Source organism: Pipra filicauda, unplaced genomic scaffold, assembly GCF_003945595.2.
Source record: "Pipra filicauda isolate LSUMZ 115617 unplaced genomic scaffold, ASM394559v2 scaffold71_size5581439_pilon, whole genome shotgun sequence".
Classification (NCBI taxonomy): Eukaryota; Metazoa; Chordata; class Aves; order Passeriformes; family Pipridae; genus Pipra; species Pipra filicauda.
This window is the reverse complement of record NW_024104887.1, coordinates 1,393,910-1,408,191: the sequence shown is the minus strand read 5'-3', so window position 1 is coordinate 1,408,191 and position 14,282 is coordinate 1,393,910. Positions and strand designations below refer to the sequence as shown.

General features: G+C 51.2%; 1 protein-coding gene across 1 annotated transcript in view; it reads left to right on the top strand.

The window, feature by feature from the left end:
* LOC113991046 (MAM domain-containing glycosylphosphatidylinositol anchor protein 2-like) overlaps positions 1–14,282 on the top strand; it is a 189,988-nt gene that overhangs the window by 89,839 nt on the left and 85,867 nt on the right. The window contains exons 7-8 of the mRNA XM_039389294.1: positions 6,904–7,233; positions 13,840–14,133. Coding sequence (XP_039245228.1) covers positions 6,904–7,233; positions 13,840–14,133 — 624 coding nt within the window. The remainder of the gene's footprint in view (positions 1–6,903; positions 7,234–13,839; positions 14,134–14,282) is intronic.

Here is a 14,282-nt window from a genome sequence, read left to right as displayed (position 1 = left end):
ATGTAATTAATGAGGGAGGGCAGCAACTGTTTGTGAGTCTGAGGACAAGAAGTGTTTCATCTCGGGCTGTTTGATCACATCACAGCTCTTTGGGGCTCTTTGGAGGAAGGCTGGCACTCTGCTGAGCCTCCAAGTGCAGTTCCAGAGTTCTCTGCTGCTCTTTTGGAGCCCTGTGTGCTGCTGATGGGCTGAAATCCCTGCTGGGAAGCAGCTCTGCAGCCAAAACCATCTCCCACACTTGGCTGGTTTATCCCAGAATTCCAGACTGGTTTGGGTTGGAAGGGACCTTAAAGTCCATCTATTCCACCTTCTGTCACAGGCAGGGACACCTCCCACTCTCCCAGGTCTCTCCAAGCCCCATCCAACCTGCCCTTGGACCCTTCCAGGGATGGAATTTCTCTGGGCAGCTCTATATTTTTTTAATATTTTTTGTTATTTATATTTTTTTCGATTTCCTTCTAAGCCAGACTCTGTTCTCATGACCAGTGTTGAATCCAGGTCTGCCCAAGAAAGATGGGAACGTGTTAGAGCAGGTCCAGAGATGCTCCAAGGGCTGGAGCCAGGCTGGGAGAGCTGGGGGGGTTCACCCCCCCCACAGGGAAGAGTTTATTCCTAATATCCAATCGAAATCTCTCCTCTTTTAGTTTCAAACAATTCCCCTTTGTCCTTTCCCTCTCTACCTGGGTAAAAAGTCCCATGGAAACCTTTCAGGCCTCAAATGGATCTGATAATAAAGGGAAAAGCTGGAATTGGGATCAAATTTTCAGTTTACTGGACATTATAGAGGGTGGTGCCTGGTGGTCCAAGAACCTACAGATGAGGACCATCCAAGCCACTGTTTTATGGGGACTGATGGATGGAAACCCGGGATACAAAAATCCCTTTTCCATCAGCTGGAGGCTCAACTCAGGTGTTCCCAAGAGGTGGGAACGCTGTGGGACACTCCGTGGGACTCAGGCAGGTCTGAAGGCCTTTTGGAGGCCACATCTGCCACAGAATCCCAGGGTGGCTTGGGTTGGAAGGGACCTTGAAGACCCTCTAGTTCCAACCCCCATTTTTGGGGATGTGATATGGGGATCAGGAATTTTCCAGTCTGTGAAGTGATTTGGAGTCTCAGCCTGGAGTGGGAGATCCAGCTCCAAATTCCTGACCTATGGGGTCAGAACCCTTCCAGGAAGATGGACCACTCTCAGTTGTGCTGTGATTTACACACTCCTCCATCACAGCACAACTGAGAGTGGTTCAAGTTCTTGGAAGGGTTCTGAGCCCAAAGGTCAGGAATTTTCCAGTCTGTGAAGTGATTCGGATTCTCAGCCTGGAGTGGGAGATCCAGCTCCAAATTCCGTGTCCTGTCAGGTCAGAACCCTCCCAGGAAGATCAACCATTTCCAGTCAGGCTGTGGTGGTGGAGTGTGAAAATCACACCACAGCTGAGAGTGGTTCAAGTTCCTGGAAGGATTTTGACTCCACAGATCAGGAAATTCCCAGTGTGTGAAGTGATTTGGATTCTCAGCTTGGAGTGGGAGATCCAGCTCCAAATTCCTTGTCCTACCAGATCAGAACCCTCCCAGGGGGATGAACCACTCTCAGTTGTGCTGTGATTTACACACTCCTCCATCACAGCTTAACCGAGAGTGGTCCATCTTTCTGGAAAGATTCTGACTCCATAGGTCAGGAATTTTCCAGTCTGTGAAGTGATTTGGATTCTCATTCTGGAGTGGGAGATCCAGGTTTAATTTCCTTGTCCTGTCAGGTCAGAACCCTCCCAGGGGGATGAACCTCTCTCAGTTAGGCTGTGATTTACACACTCCTCCATCACAGCACAACTGAGAGTGGTTCAAGTTCTTGGAGGGATTCTGACCCCAAAAGTCAGGAATTTTCCAGTCTGTGAAGTGATTTGGATTCTCATTCCGGAGTGGGAGATCCAGCTCCAATTTCCTTGTCCTGCACTCAGCTGTAGCTCCCAAGATCCTGCAGCACCAGAGCTGCTCCTGCCTTTTTTGGGGATTTGAGGAAGGGAGGTTTGTTATTAATTTGTGTAAAAGAGTTTTATTGCTAATTTTGGGAAGGGAAGCTTATTCCTAATTTTTGGGAAGGGAGGTTTATTCCTAATTTTGGGAAGGGAGGTTTATTCCTAAATTTGGGAAGGGAGGTTTATTAATGATTTTGAGAAGGGAGAGTTATTCCTAATTTTGGGAAGGGAGGGTTATTCCTAATTTTGGGAAGGGAGGTTTATTCCTAAATTTGGGAAGGGAGGTTTATTCCTAATTTTGGGAAGGGAGGTTTATTAATGATTTTGAGAAGGGAGAGTTATTCCTAATTTTGGGAGGGGAGGGTTATTCTTGCTCAGGGCTGGTGGCAGCTCTGCATCTTGGGGTGCTTTCCATCCTTGAAAATGGTGGAGCAATCCCACCAGGAATTCCAGGTTAATTGTGGAGATTTCGGTGTTATTCCAGGGCCAGCTGAGATCAGGGATTTACAGATTCCCGTTGTTCAATGATCTTATTTAACCCTGACAAGAAACTTGGTTATAAAGTCACATTTTCTGCTGGTTTTGTCGGTGACAGCAGAAAATGCTGATGCTGTGGAATTTGTGGAGTCTGGGAAAGTGGGGCTGGAAAAGCAGGGAATTGTTGGATGTGGGATTTCCTGGCTGTTCCTGGTGGATTTATTGTGCCCCTTCTCGTGGCTTTGGAGAAAGGAAGAAGTTTGGTTTGGGGAAAAAAGAGAAGGAAAAGACCAAAGAGATTTTTTCCTTCCCTTCAGAATTTCTTGGAACTCCCTGAACTTTTTTCCCTGCAGTGCCTCCTCTGAACTCCTTGGATTGGGATTTATGGAAAAATATTGAGTTGAGGTGTGTGCTCTGCTCGGTTCTGTGGGAATTGGAGTTTGCTGGAGCAGACTGGGATAATGGGTGATCCAGCTGGGATAATGGGTGATCCAGGCTGGGATAATGGGTGATCCACTTGGGATAATGGGTGATCCAGTTGGGATAATGGGTGATCTAGATTGGGATAATGGGTGATCTAGTTGGGATAATGGGTGATCTAGATTGGGATAATGGGTGATCCAGTTGGGATAATGGGTGATCCAGATTAGGATAATGGGTGATCCAGTTGGGATAATGGGTGATCCAGGTTGGGATAATGGGTGATCCAGTTGGGATAATGGGTGATCCAGGTTGGGATAATGGGTGATCCAGATTAGGATAATGGGTGATCCAGTTGGGATAATGGGTGATCCAGTTGGGATAATGGGTGATCCAGATTAGGATAATGGGTGATCCAGTTGGGATAATGGGTGATCCAGATTAGGATACTGGGTGATCCAGCCCAGTTATTGCTTGAATTAATACTCACATTTTATGGCAACAGCCACAAAACTTGGTTGTTTTATTAATTAAATCCACGAGCCTCCTTAATTAAATCCTCTTGGAGCCCATCCTGGGCGATGCAAAAGTGGTTTCAAGCCCCAGTTTTGAGGTTCTGCACCTTTATCTCCCCCTTTCAGGTGTTATTTTAACACCAAACTGTAACAAAAGGCAGAGAAAAGTTTATGTGACTTTCCTGTCAGACTTTGTTCAGCTCTAAGAACGAGAAACTGCTGAAAAATCACAAATAAAAATAGTTTATCGAGGTTATTAGCAGCTAATTTGGGCTGAAACGTTTCTGTTTGTCGTGCCCATCGAGTTCTTTTTTTCTCTTTTCCCCTGCCTGAAAGTTATTTACATAATATATTGTTTCTGGGGTTTGTTCTGGGATTTTCAAACCAAAAAAAAAAAGCTCGGTTCATGCCTCAAAGTTTCTTTCTGTGGCAATTCCCAGCTGGCTCAGCCTCTGGAATTGAAGAGTTGCTTCCCTGGGAAGGGACTGTGGCATTCCCAAGGGAAGGAGAGATGTTTAGGAAAGACAAGTGCATTTTGCTGCAGAAATTTAATCTTGATTAAAGTCGTCGAAATGAATGAAATGATAAAATAAATGAATAAAATCAACGACTCAGATTCTTGAATACGTGGTTAAAATTAATTAGCAGCATCCTGATGCCTTTTGTGCTGTACCTGATATGAATAAATATATAAATAGATATTAAAAAAATGACAAAATATAACAAGTTTCCCATTCACTAATTACAAATATTTCCTTCCTGAATGGAGGAAGTTTTTCCCATCCTGTATCTGGACACAGCTCAATTTTAGGCTTGTTTTCCCACATGGAAAAAGACAAACTAATTATTAAATCAATGTTAACTCTTTTCTGAGTTGGGAAAGGGCGAATCCAGCGTGGCCTTTGCAGGCTCCAAAGGGTTGGTTTGTTCCAGGAGCCACTGAAGGGACAAAATTGAGGCTGAATGAGCATTTTTCCCACTTTTGGGAGTGTAAGAAACAAATACTCTGGGATTTCTTCATGTGTTTGGTGCTTCAGCCACCCCTTTCCATCCCTGGGAGTACCCAGCCAGGAAAAAGGGCTTGTTATCCAAAATATGGGATCTGTAACATCTCCCAGGGCCTGAAGGGGCTCCAGGAGAGCTGGAGAGGGATTTGGGATAAGGGATGGAGGGACAGGACACAGGGAATGGCTTCCCACTGGATAAAGGGAGATCTGGGTGGGATATTAGGAAGGAATTGCTGGCTGGGAGGGTGGGGAGGCCCTGGAATAGAATTCCCAGAGAAGCTGTGGCTGCCCCTGGATCCCTGGAAGTGTCCAAGGCCAGGTTGGAGCAACCTGGCCTGGTGGAAGGTGCCCCTGCCCATGGCAGGGGGTGGAATGGGTCGCTCTTTAATGTCCTTTCTACCACAAACCATTCTGGAATTCTGTGAGATGGATCCTTTGCTCAAATGTTCCACAGGTTAATTATTTTAAGGTGGGAAAATGCTCCTTCAGCATGACCTTTGCAGGCTCCAAAGGGCTGGTGCCTTCGAGGAGCCACGGAAGTGACCAAATGGAGTGACACCAACCACCGAGGTTCAAGCAGGCCAAGGGCCGGGTCCTGCCCTTTGGCCACAACAACCCCCGGCAGCTCCAGGCTGGGCCAGAGGGGCTGGAGAGCAGCCAGGCAGGAAGGGAGCTGGGAGTGGGGATGGCCAGGGAGCTGAACAGGAGCCCCAGTGTGCCCAGGGGGACAAGAGGGCCAATGGAGCCTGGCCTGGCTCAGGAACAGGGTGGCCAACAGGTCCAGGGAAGTGATTCTGCCCCTGGACTCAGCGCTGGGGAGGCCACCCCTGGAGTGCTGTGTCCAGCTCTGGGCCCTCAGCTCAGGAAGGACATGGAGGGGCTGGAGCAGGGCCAGGGAAGAGCAACGAGGCTGGGGAAGGGACTGGAGCACAAGTGCTGGGAGGAGAGGCTGAGGGAGCTGGGGGGGCTCATCCTGGAGAAGAGGAGGCTCAGGGGAGACCTCCTCACTCTCTGCAACTCCCTGCCAGGAGGGGGGAGCCGGGGGGGGTTGGTCTCTTTTCCCAGGCAACTCTCAGCAAGACAAGAGGGCTGGGTCTGCAGCTGGGCCAGGGGAGGGGGAGGTTGGAGATCAGGAAGAATTTCTTTGCAGAGAGGGTGCTGAGCCATTGGAATGGGCTGCCCAGGGAAGGGGGGGATTCTCCGTCCCTGGAGGTGTTTAAGGACAGACTGGATGTGGCATCAGTGCCATGGGCTGGGAACCACGGCGGGGTTGGATCAAGGATTGGACTGGATGATCTCGGAGGTCCCTTCCAACCCAGCTGATTCTGGGATTCTGTGATTCCATGGGATGGGACAGCTGTTCCCAGCCCGGGGATGGATGGATGGAGCCCTCCAGGGCTGCCTCAGGGAAGGAGCAGGAGGTACAAACCAGGGCAGGCTGCAGCCTCAGGCATGTTTTTCCCTCCTTTCCCTGTCACCAGCTGGCACCAGGCTGTGTTTGCTCCCAGATGGATCGGAGGTGACACCTCTGGTCATGTCAGTGCTGTTGGGATGATATCTCTATTTTCTCCTCTCTCTCAGTGCTCTGGTAGGACAAGGGGGGGTGGAAGGGCTTGTAAACACCTCAAGAGATGGATCACAGACACGAAAGGCTCATGAATTATTTGGGTTGCTCCTCACTTGTCAGCAGCTCAGCCTAATTTAGGTGCTGTGCTTCCTATTTTTCATCTTGGAAGTGACAAGTGCTCCAGCTCCGTGTGCTGTGGGATGGGATTTCATGGAGGGTTTGGTTCCTGCAAAAAATTAACCGTGTGTTCAATGGTGTGTTGGAAGCTTCAGTGGCTTCCCAAACATCTCAGAATCCCAGGATGGGTTGGGTTGGAAGGGACTTGAAAGCCCACCCAGTGCCACCCCCTGTCACGGGCAGGGACACCTTCCACTAGCCCAGGTGGCTCCAACCTGGCCTTGGACACTTCCAGGGATCCAGGGGCAGCCACAGCTTCTCTGGGAATTCTATTCCAAGGCCTCCCCACCCTCCTAGCCAGGAATTCCTCCCCAATATCCCACCCAGATCTCCCTTTTTCCAACATGAAGCTATTCCCTGTGTCCTGTCCCTCCATCCCTTGCCCAAAGTCCCTCCTGACCTTCCTTGGCTTGAAGCCAGGTGTGGTGGGTCATCAGCCACAAAAACAGGAAAACACCTGGAAAAAAAAATCACGGAGAAGCTTCAGCACCCGTGGAATGAAGCACATGGAATGAAGGCACCTTCAAATAAAGGCGCTGGGAAATGGAGCGAGTTTTAAAGCGAACAAATTTTCTTTCTGGGTCAGAAACCCCCAGGGCCTCCCCACCCTCACAGTAAAACAATTATTCCTTTTATCAACTTGAATTGACCCCTTTTTAGTTAAAACCCCTCACTTATGGCTCCACACCCTTTTAAAATCACAGGTAGGCATTGAGTGAAGCCAAATTTGTATTTTATTACACTGAAGTGCTTCTCTTTTGCGTTGCAGCCTTAAAAAAGGGACGCTTTTGGATCACCCCCGACCCCTACCACAAGGATGACAACATCCAGATCGGGCGGGAGGTGAAGATCTCGTGCCAGGTGGAGGCCATCCCGCCCGAGGAGCTGACCTTCAGCTGGTTCAAGAACGGGCGGCCCCTGCGGAGCTCGGAGAGGATGGTGATCACCCAGACCGACCCCGACGTGTCCCCCGGCACCACCAACCTGGACATCATCGACCTCAAGTTCACCGACTTCGGCACCTACACGTGCGTGGCCTCGCTCAAGGGAGGGGGAATCTCCGACATCAGCATCGACGTCAACATCTCCAGCAGCACCGGTGAGCAGGGGCTGGGGGGGTCCTGGGGGGGAGTTTTGGGGGGATGGAGCCAAGGATGGCTTTGCTTCCTAGAGGGTATCCGCGCCCCTGTGGATCGGCATCCGCACAATTCGGGATGTACGCGTTCGCTTTTTTCTACTTCTTGAGCGCGGGGGATTTGATTGATACACGCCCCCGCCACGGCACACTCTGTCGGGGTACGAGCCCGGATGGAGCCACGGGATGGCTTTGCTCTCCTGGGATGGAGCCACAGGATGGCTTTGCTCTCCTGGGATGGAGCCACGGGATGGCTTTGCTCTCCTGCTCCTGCGTGGAAGTTATGGGGAGATGGAGCCACGAGAAGTTTTGGGGGGATGGAACCATGGGAAGTTTTGGGGGGATGGAGCCAGGGGATGGCTTTGCTCTCCTGCTCCTGAATGGAAGTTTTGGAGGGATGGAAGTTTTGGGGGGATGGAGCCACGGGATGGCTTTGCTCTCCCCCTCCTGGGGGGAAGTTTTGGAGGGATGGAGCCAAGGATGGCTTTGCTCTCCCGGGATGGAGCCACGGGATGGCTTTGCTCTCCTGCTCATGGGTGGAAGGTTTTTGGGGAGATGGAGCCACAGGATGGCTTTGCTCTCCCGCTCCTGGATGGAAGTTTTGGAGGGATGGAGCCACAGGATGGCTTTGCTCTCCTGCTCCTGAATGGAAGTTTTGGGGGGATGGAAGTTTTGGAGGGATGGAGCCACAGGATGGCTTTGCTCTCCTGAGATGGAGTCACAGGATGGCTTTGCACTCCTGCTCCTGGAGGCTGGAAGTTTTGGAGGGATGGAGTCATGGGATGACTTTGTTCTCCCTCTGGGGTGGAAGTTTTGGAGGGCTGGAGTCACCGGATGGCTTTGCTATCCCACTCCTGGATGGAAGTTTTGGGGGAGGAAGTTTTGGGGAGACTGATTATTTGGGGGATGAAGTTTTGGAGGGCTGGCGCCACAGGCTGGCTTTTGCTCTCCTGAGATGGAGTCACGGATGCTTGGAATCATGCCTATTGGAGGCTGGAAGGTTTGGAGGGATGGACGCTTCATGTGATGATGACTTTGCTATCAACCTCTGGGTGGAAGTTTTGGAGGGATGGAGTCACCGGATGGCTTTGCTCTCCCACTCCTGGATGGAAGTTTTGGGGGGATGGAAGTTTGGGGAGATGGAGTTTTGTGGGGGATGGAGCCACGGGATGGCTTTGCTCTCCCACCTCTGGATGGAAGTTCTGGAGGCGCAGGCAGCAAGGACGGTTTCCTCTCTGATCATGGTGGAAGTTTTGGGGGGATGGAGCCACGGGATGGCTTTGCTCTCCCACCTCTGGATGGAAGTTCTGGAGGGATGGAGCCAAGGATGGCTTTTCTCTCCTGCTCCTGGGTGGAAGTTTTGGGGGGATGGAGTCACAGGATGGCTCTGCTCTCCTGCTCCTGGGTGGAAGTTTTGAGTTGTGGGGGATGGAGTCACAGGATGTCTTTGCTCTCCTGCTCCTGGACGGAAGTTTTGGAGGGATGGAAGTTCTGGGGGGATGGAGTCACAGGATGGCTTTGCTCTCCCACCTGGAAAAAGCACTTCTCGCCACAAGCAGAGCTGGTTGGACGGGGCTCGGAGCTACCTGGGCTGGTGGGAGGTGTCCCTGCCCATGGCAGGGGGTGGAGGGACGTGGGATTTAAGGTCCCTCCAATCCAAACCAGGCTGGGATTTCATGACCTTTGATCAGGGCCTGAATTGCTTTGATTAGACAGCAGGAATCTCAGGGAGTGACCTGTTGGATCGTTTTTGGCCGTGGAGATGCTCCAAGAGCTGGAGCTGTTCTCTTACAAAGACAGGCCAGGAGAGCTGGGGGGGGTTCCCCTGGAGAAGGGAAGGCTCCAGGGAGAGCTGAGAACCCCTGGCAGGGCCTAAAGGGGCTCCAGGAGAGCTGGAGAGGGACTGGGGACAAGGCCTGGAGGGACAGGACACAGGGAATGGCTTCTGTGGTGAATGGATAGATGGGATATTGGGAAAGAATTCCTGGCTGGGAGGGTGGGAAGGGGCGGGGATGGAATTCCCAGAGAAGCGGTGTCTGCACCGGGATCCCTGGAAGTGTCCAAGGCATGTTTTGGAGGAGGTGGAGAACATGGCTGGGAGGTGTTGGTTCCCCCTGCCGCAGGACAGGTGGTGCGCACTGGCGGAGCTTACGGTCTTCCAACCAAACAATCTCTGGGACTTCTATGATATTACTATAAATTAAAGAAACAGGAGGATTCTATTGGGGAAGAGCCCCAAGTTGGGAATATGTAAACGGAATTGACACTGCGCCCCACAGGCACCAAGATTATCTTGACTTTCCTGAGAATCATTGGAAAAACCAACGGGATTCCCTGGGAACATCCTTTTTGTTGGCCATTCCTTAGCTGGCCTTTCCCATGAGCTCATCTCAATTCCTTCAGTCAGTGGTGAATTCCATCAGCTCTGACATTCCCTGTCCTGCAAGAAGAGCCTGAGGAAAAGGGGGAAGCAAACCTGGAGTTTGGGCTCAGCCTTTTTTAGTGTGTTCAGCTCTGCCAGGGGGGTGATTTCATCCCCTGGAGAAGTGGGAGCTGAAACAGTTGCAGTGCTTTGAAGGTCATTAGTGATTCATCAAGACTCATTACTGCCTGGTAATTAGCAACATAAGGCCCAGGCACAAACACGTTTCCCAAATGCCAGGGCTTGCAGGGATTTATTAATATCCCTCCCTGTGTCTCTTGTGCTGCTTCGGAGAGGGGGGGAGGGAATTTTCTCTTCCTGTCGTGTCTGAGGCTCCTCCTGGAGCCTCCAAAGGAGGCAGGAGGGGTTTGTGGCACCTTTAGGCCTCCCCAGAAGGTTGGGAAGGGATGTGTGGCAGTGCCTCTTGACACACTTGGCACTGCACTCCTTCAGCAGGAATATTTTCTCCCTGGACATTTTGTACTTTGCAGAGATTTATGGCCTGAGTATCTTATATAAATGGACCTGAAGTAATCCCCTCCCAGCTCCCCCCAAACATATCTCGGCAAAGTAGGTCACTGAATAGTGAAAATGAAGACTCAAATGTCGAATGTTTGCCCTGGGAAAGCCTCGTCATCCATAAAAACCAACCCTGGGCAAAAACCAACCCACCAGGGTGGCTCTGTGGGACCAGGTCACGGGGAACCTGAAGGCAGAAGCTGTGAAAAAAAGCAGCAAGATGTTAAAAAAGCAAGAAAACCCTCCCCTCAGTAAAGTGGGTTCAGGGTAAGCAAAAAAAAAAAAAAAAGAGCATGGATCCGGAAAAAGTGTCATTCTGTTGAGGTGATTTTTTTGTTTTCCTTTGCCTTGAATCTTATATTTGAAGCAGGAAGAACAAAGCTTTGGGGTTGGGTTGCTCTGCTCTGTCCTGGACAGGTTCTTACCCCACCTTTATCCCTGAAAAGCAGCATCCGCCCAGGGAGCGCAGGAACATCTGTCTCCCCCTGCGGAACGAGTTGTGGGCTAGTGTGGTCAGGCTCCCATTATTATTATTATTATTATTATTCTATTCTTTTATTATTATATTAAATACTTAATTCTTCATTATCCTTACATTTATTTCCAGTTATATTACTATATAATAGATATATAAATAATCTACAATTAGGATTACATACATATTTATTATATGAAGCATAATCATAATATTAATACAAGAAGCCCTTACAGACCATTTCATTGTCCTGGGCAGGGACACATTCCACTAAACCAGGTTGCTCCAACCTGGCCTTGAACACTTCCAGGGATAGATTTGACTTTCCTGCTTGAGCCAGGCAGAGAAATCCATGAGGAATTAGTACATCTGAGGCTGTGCAGTCTGACTGGGCTTTCCCTGTTCAGCTAATCAGCTCTGTGTTAACTAATGAATTAATTAAACACCCGGGCTGACGTGGGGGGGACCCACGGCCTGGATCCGTCTGTCCTCTGGTCATCTCCTTCCTGCTTTGATGCTCCAGGAAAGAGACCTTCACTTGGGCTCCAGATGTTTGTTGGAATCACAGCTGCATAACGAAAAAGTGCTTTTTGTGAGGTAATTAGTGCTCCAATTAAGATATTTGTAAAACCTGAAGCGCCGTCCAGAGCGATCTCACGGGTAGCCCCGAGACACCCAAAATCACACAGTTATCATGGCAAACTGATGATTTTTGGGAGCCATTATATCCTTGGAGTTTATCTTTGAAAGGAGTGGGTGAACAGCAGGGACAGATCGAGGCCGGATTTGGTTAAAAAAGCTTTTTTCTCTTATAGTTCGATTTTTGTACTTAATGTGCGGAGATTTTCCTTGTTAATTCCGTCCCTTCCCGTCACACGGGGCCAGGAGGGGCCATCCCCTGCTCTGCAGCCCCTTCCCACGGAAATCTGCTTTTGTTTCTGGGATGTGTTCATCCCCAGTGGATTGATTCCAGCAGGGTTTCTGGGAGCAGACACCCTCCGTGTCTTTATCCTTCTCCGGAGGGCTGTGGAGTTGGCTCCTCATCTCCTGGTGCATGTGGAGCGTGGAGCTCCTCAGCACAGCTCCTGCCACAGCTCTGCAAGATAATTTGGCTGATTTGCAACTGCCTGTGGATGTTCTGGGTTTAAAATGTTCCTCTTCAGCCCAACTGCAGAGCGAGGCGGTGTTTCAGGGTATTAGAGGTGATATATATATATATTTGCACAATATTTATATTAGATATAATTTATATAGACAGATAGAGATAAATAGATATGGACACAGATATATTAGAAGAGTTCTGAGCCCTGATTCTGGAATTATTTTACTGCCTAAGCACATCTCTTGCCCAAGCCCCCAGCATCATTTAAGGGAATGAGCTCAGGTCGCCCCAGGGGAGGTTTAGGTTGGATATGAGGGAAAATTCCTTCATAAGAAGGGTTATAAACCACTGGCACAGGTTTCCCAGGGCAGTGGTGGAGTCACCATCCCTGGAAGTGCTGCAAAAACGTGTGGATGTGGCACTTGAGGACATGGTTTGGTGGTGCTGGGTTGATGGTTGGGGTTTGACCATCTTGGAGGTCTTTTCCAACCTCAGCAGTTCTGTGGTTCTGTGAAGTCTGTGCTTGATGTTGTGTCTTCACCTGCAATCAGAAGTGGTTTTGTGCCCCAGAGAGTTGGATGAAATCAGCAGCCAGTCTGGTACCAAATAAAGGGTTTCAGTGCCAAATCCTCATAAAAAAGAAAGCCCTAAGTTGCAGTGCTGCAGTGCTGGTTGGGACTGATGGTGTGTGCTGGGACAGAGACAGGCAGGGAGGTCACTGAGTGTCACCCAGGGCTGGGAAATCCCAGCTGAGCCACTCCAAGCAGCTGAGAACCTCATCCCATAAATCCAGCAACATTCCACAGCCTTCCCATATATCAGCAATCCCTGCCCTTTGCTGTCTGGGTATAAATTGCTCCTCAATGAGCCTGAGAGAGCTCAGGGAGTGTTTGGATGATCCTCTCCAGCTCATGGGGTGGCTCCTGAGGACAATCCTGGGCAGGACTAAGGGTTGGACCCTTGGGGGTCCCTTCCAGCTGAGGGGAGACCTTGTCACCCTCTCCCACCCCCTGACAGGAGGGGGGAGCTGGGGGGGGGGTCGGGCTCTGCTCCCGGGGAACAAGGGACAGGAGGAGAGGGAACAGCCTCCAGCTGTGCCAGGGGAGGCTCAGGTGGGACATCAGGAAGAAGTGGTCAACCCTTGGAATGGGCTGCTCAGGGAGGGGGTGGAGCACCATCCCTGGAGGTGTTTAAGGACAGACTGGATGTGGCATCAGTGCCATGGGCTGGGTGACAAGGTCAGCTTGGGTCCTGGGTTGGACTGGATGATCTGAACAGGAGCCCCAGTGTGCCCAGGGGGACAAGAGGGCCAATGGAGCCTGGCCTGGCTCAGGAACAGGGTGGCCAACAGGGCCAGGGAAGGGATTCCTGCCCTGGACTCAGCGCTGGGGAGGCCACCCCTGGAGTGCTGTGTCCAGTTCTGGGCCCTCAGCTCGGGAAGGCCCTGGAGGGGCTGGAGCAGGGCCAGAGGAGAGCAACGAGGCTGGGGAAGGGACTGGAGCACAAGTGCTGGGAGGAGAGGCTGAGGGAGCTGGGGGGGCTCAGCCTGGAGAAGAGGAGGCTCAGGGGAGACCTCCTCACTCTCTGCAACTCCCTGCCAGGAGGGGGGAGCCGGGGGGGATTGGTCTCTTTTCCCAGGCAACTCTCAGCAAGACAAGAGGGCTGGGTCTGCAGCTGGGCCAGGGGAGGGGGAGGTTGGAGATCAGGAAGAATTTCTTTGCAGAGAGGGTGCTGAGCCCTTGGAATGGGCTGCCCAGGGAAGGGGGGGATTCTCCGTCCCTGGAGGTGTTTAAGGACAGACTGGATGTGGCATCAGTGCCATGGGCTGGGAACCACGGCGGGGTTGGATCAAGGGTTGGACTGGATGATCTCGGAGGTCCCTTCCAACCCGGCTGATTCTGGGATTCTATGATTCTATAATTCTATGATCTCAGAGGTCTTTTCCAGCCTGGCTGATTCTGGGATTCCAGGATTGTGCTGCCAAGCCAAGGCAGGGATCCCTCTGCTGTGCCCACAGTGCTGACTGTCTCCCCCTCTCTCTGTCCCCCGCAGTGCCACCCAACCTGACCGTCCCCCAGGAGAAGTCCCCGCTGGTGACACGGGAGGGGGACACCATCGAGCTGCAGTGCCAGGTGACGGGCAAGCCCAAGCCCATCATCCTGTGGTCCCGGGCCGACAAGGAGGTGGCGATGCCGGACGGGGCGATGCAGACCGAGAGCTACGACGGGATCCTGAGGATCGTCAACGTGTCCCGGGAGATGACGGGGACATACCGGTGCCAGACCAGCCAGTACAACGGGTTCAACGTGAAACCCAGAGAGGCTTTGGTGCAGCTCATTGTACAGTGTGAGTACATATTTCCTTTCCTTTCCCAAACTTTCCCTTCCAAAACCTTCCCAAACCTTCCCTTCCCAAACCTTCCCCAAACCTCCCTTCCCTTCCCAAACCTTTCCAAACCTTCCCTTCCCCAACCTTCCCCAACCTTCCCAAAACTT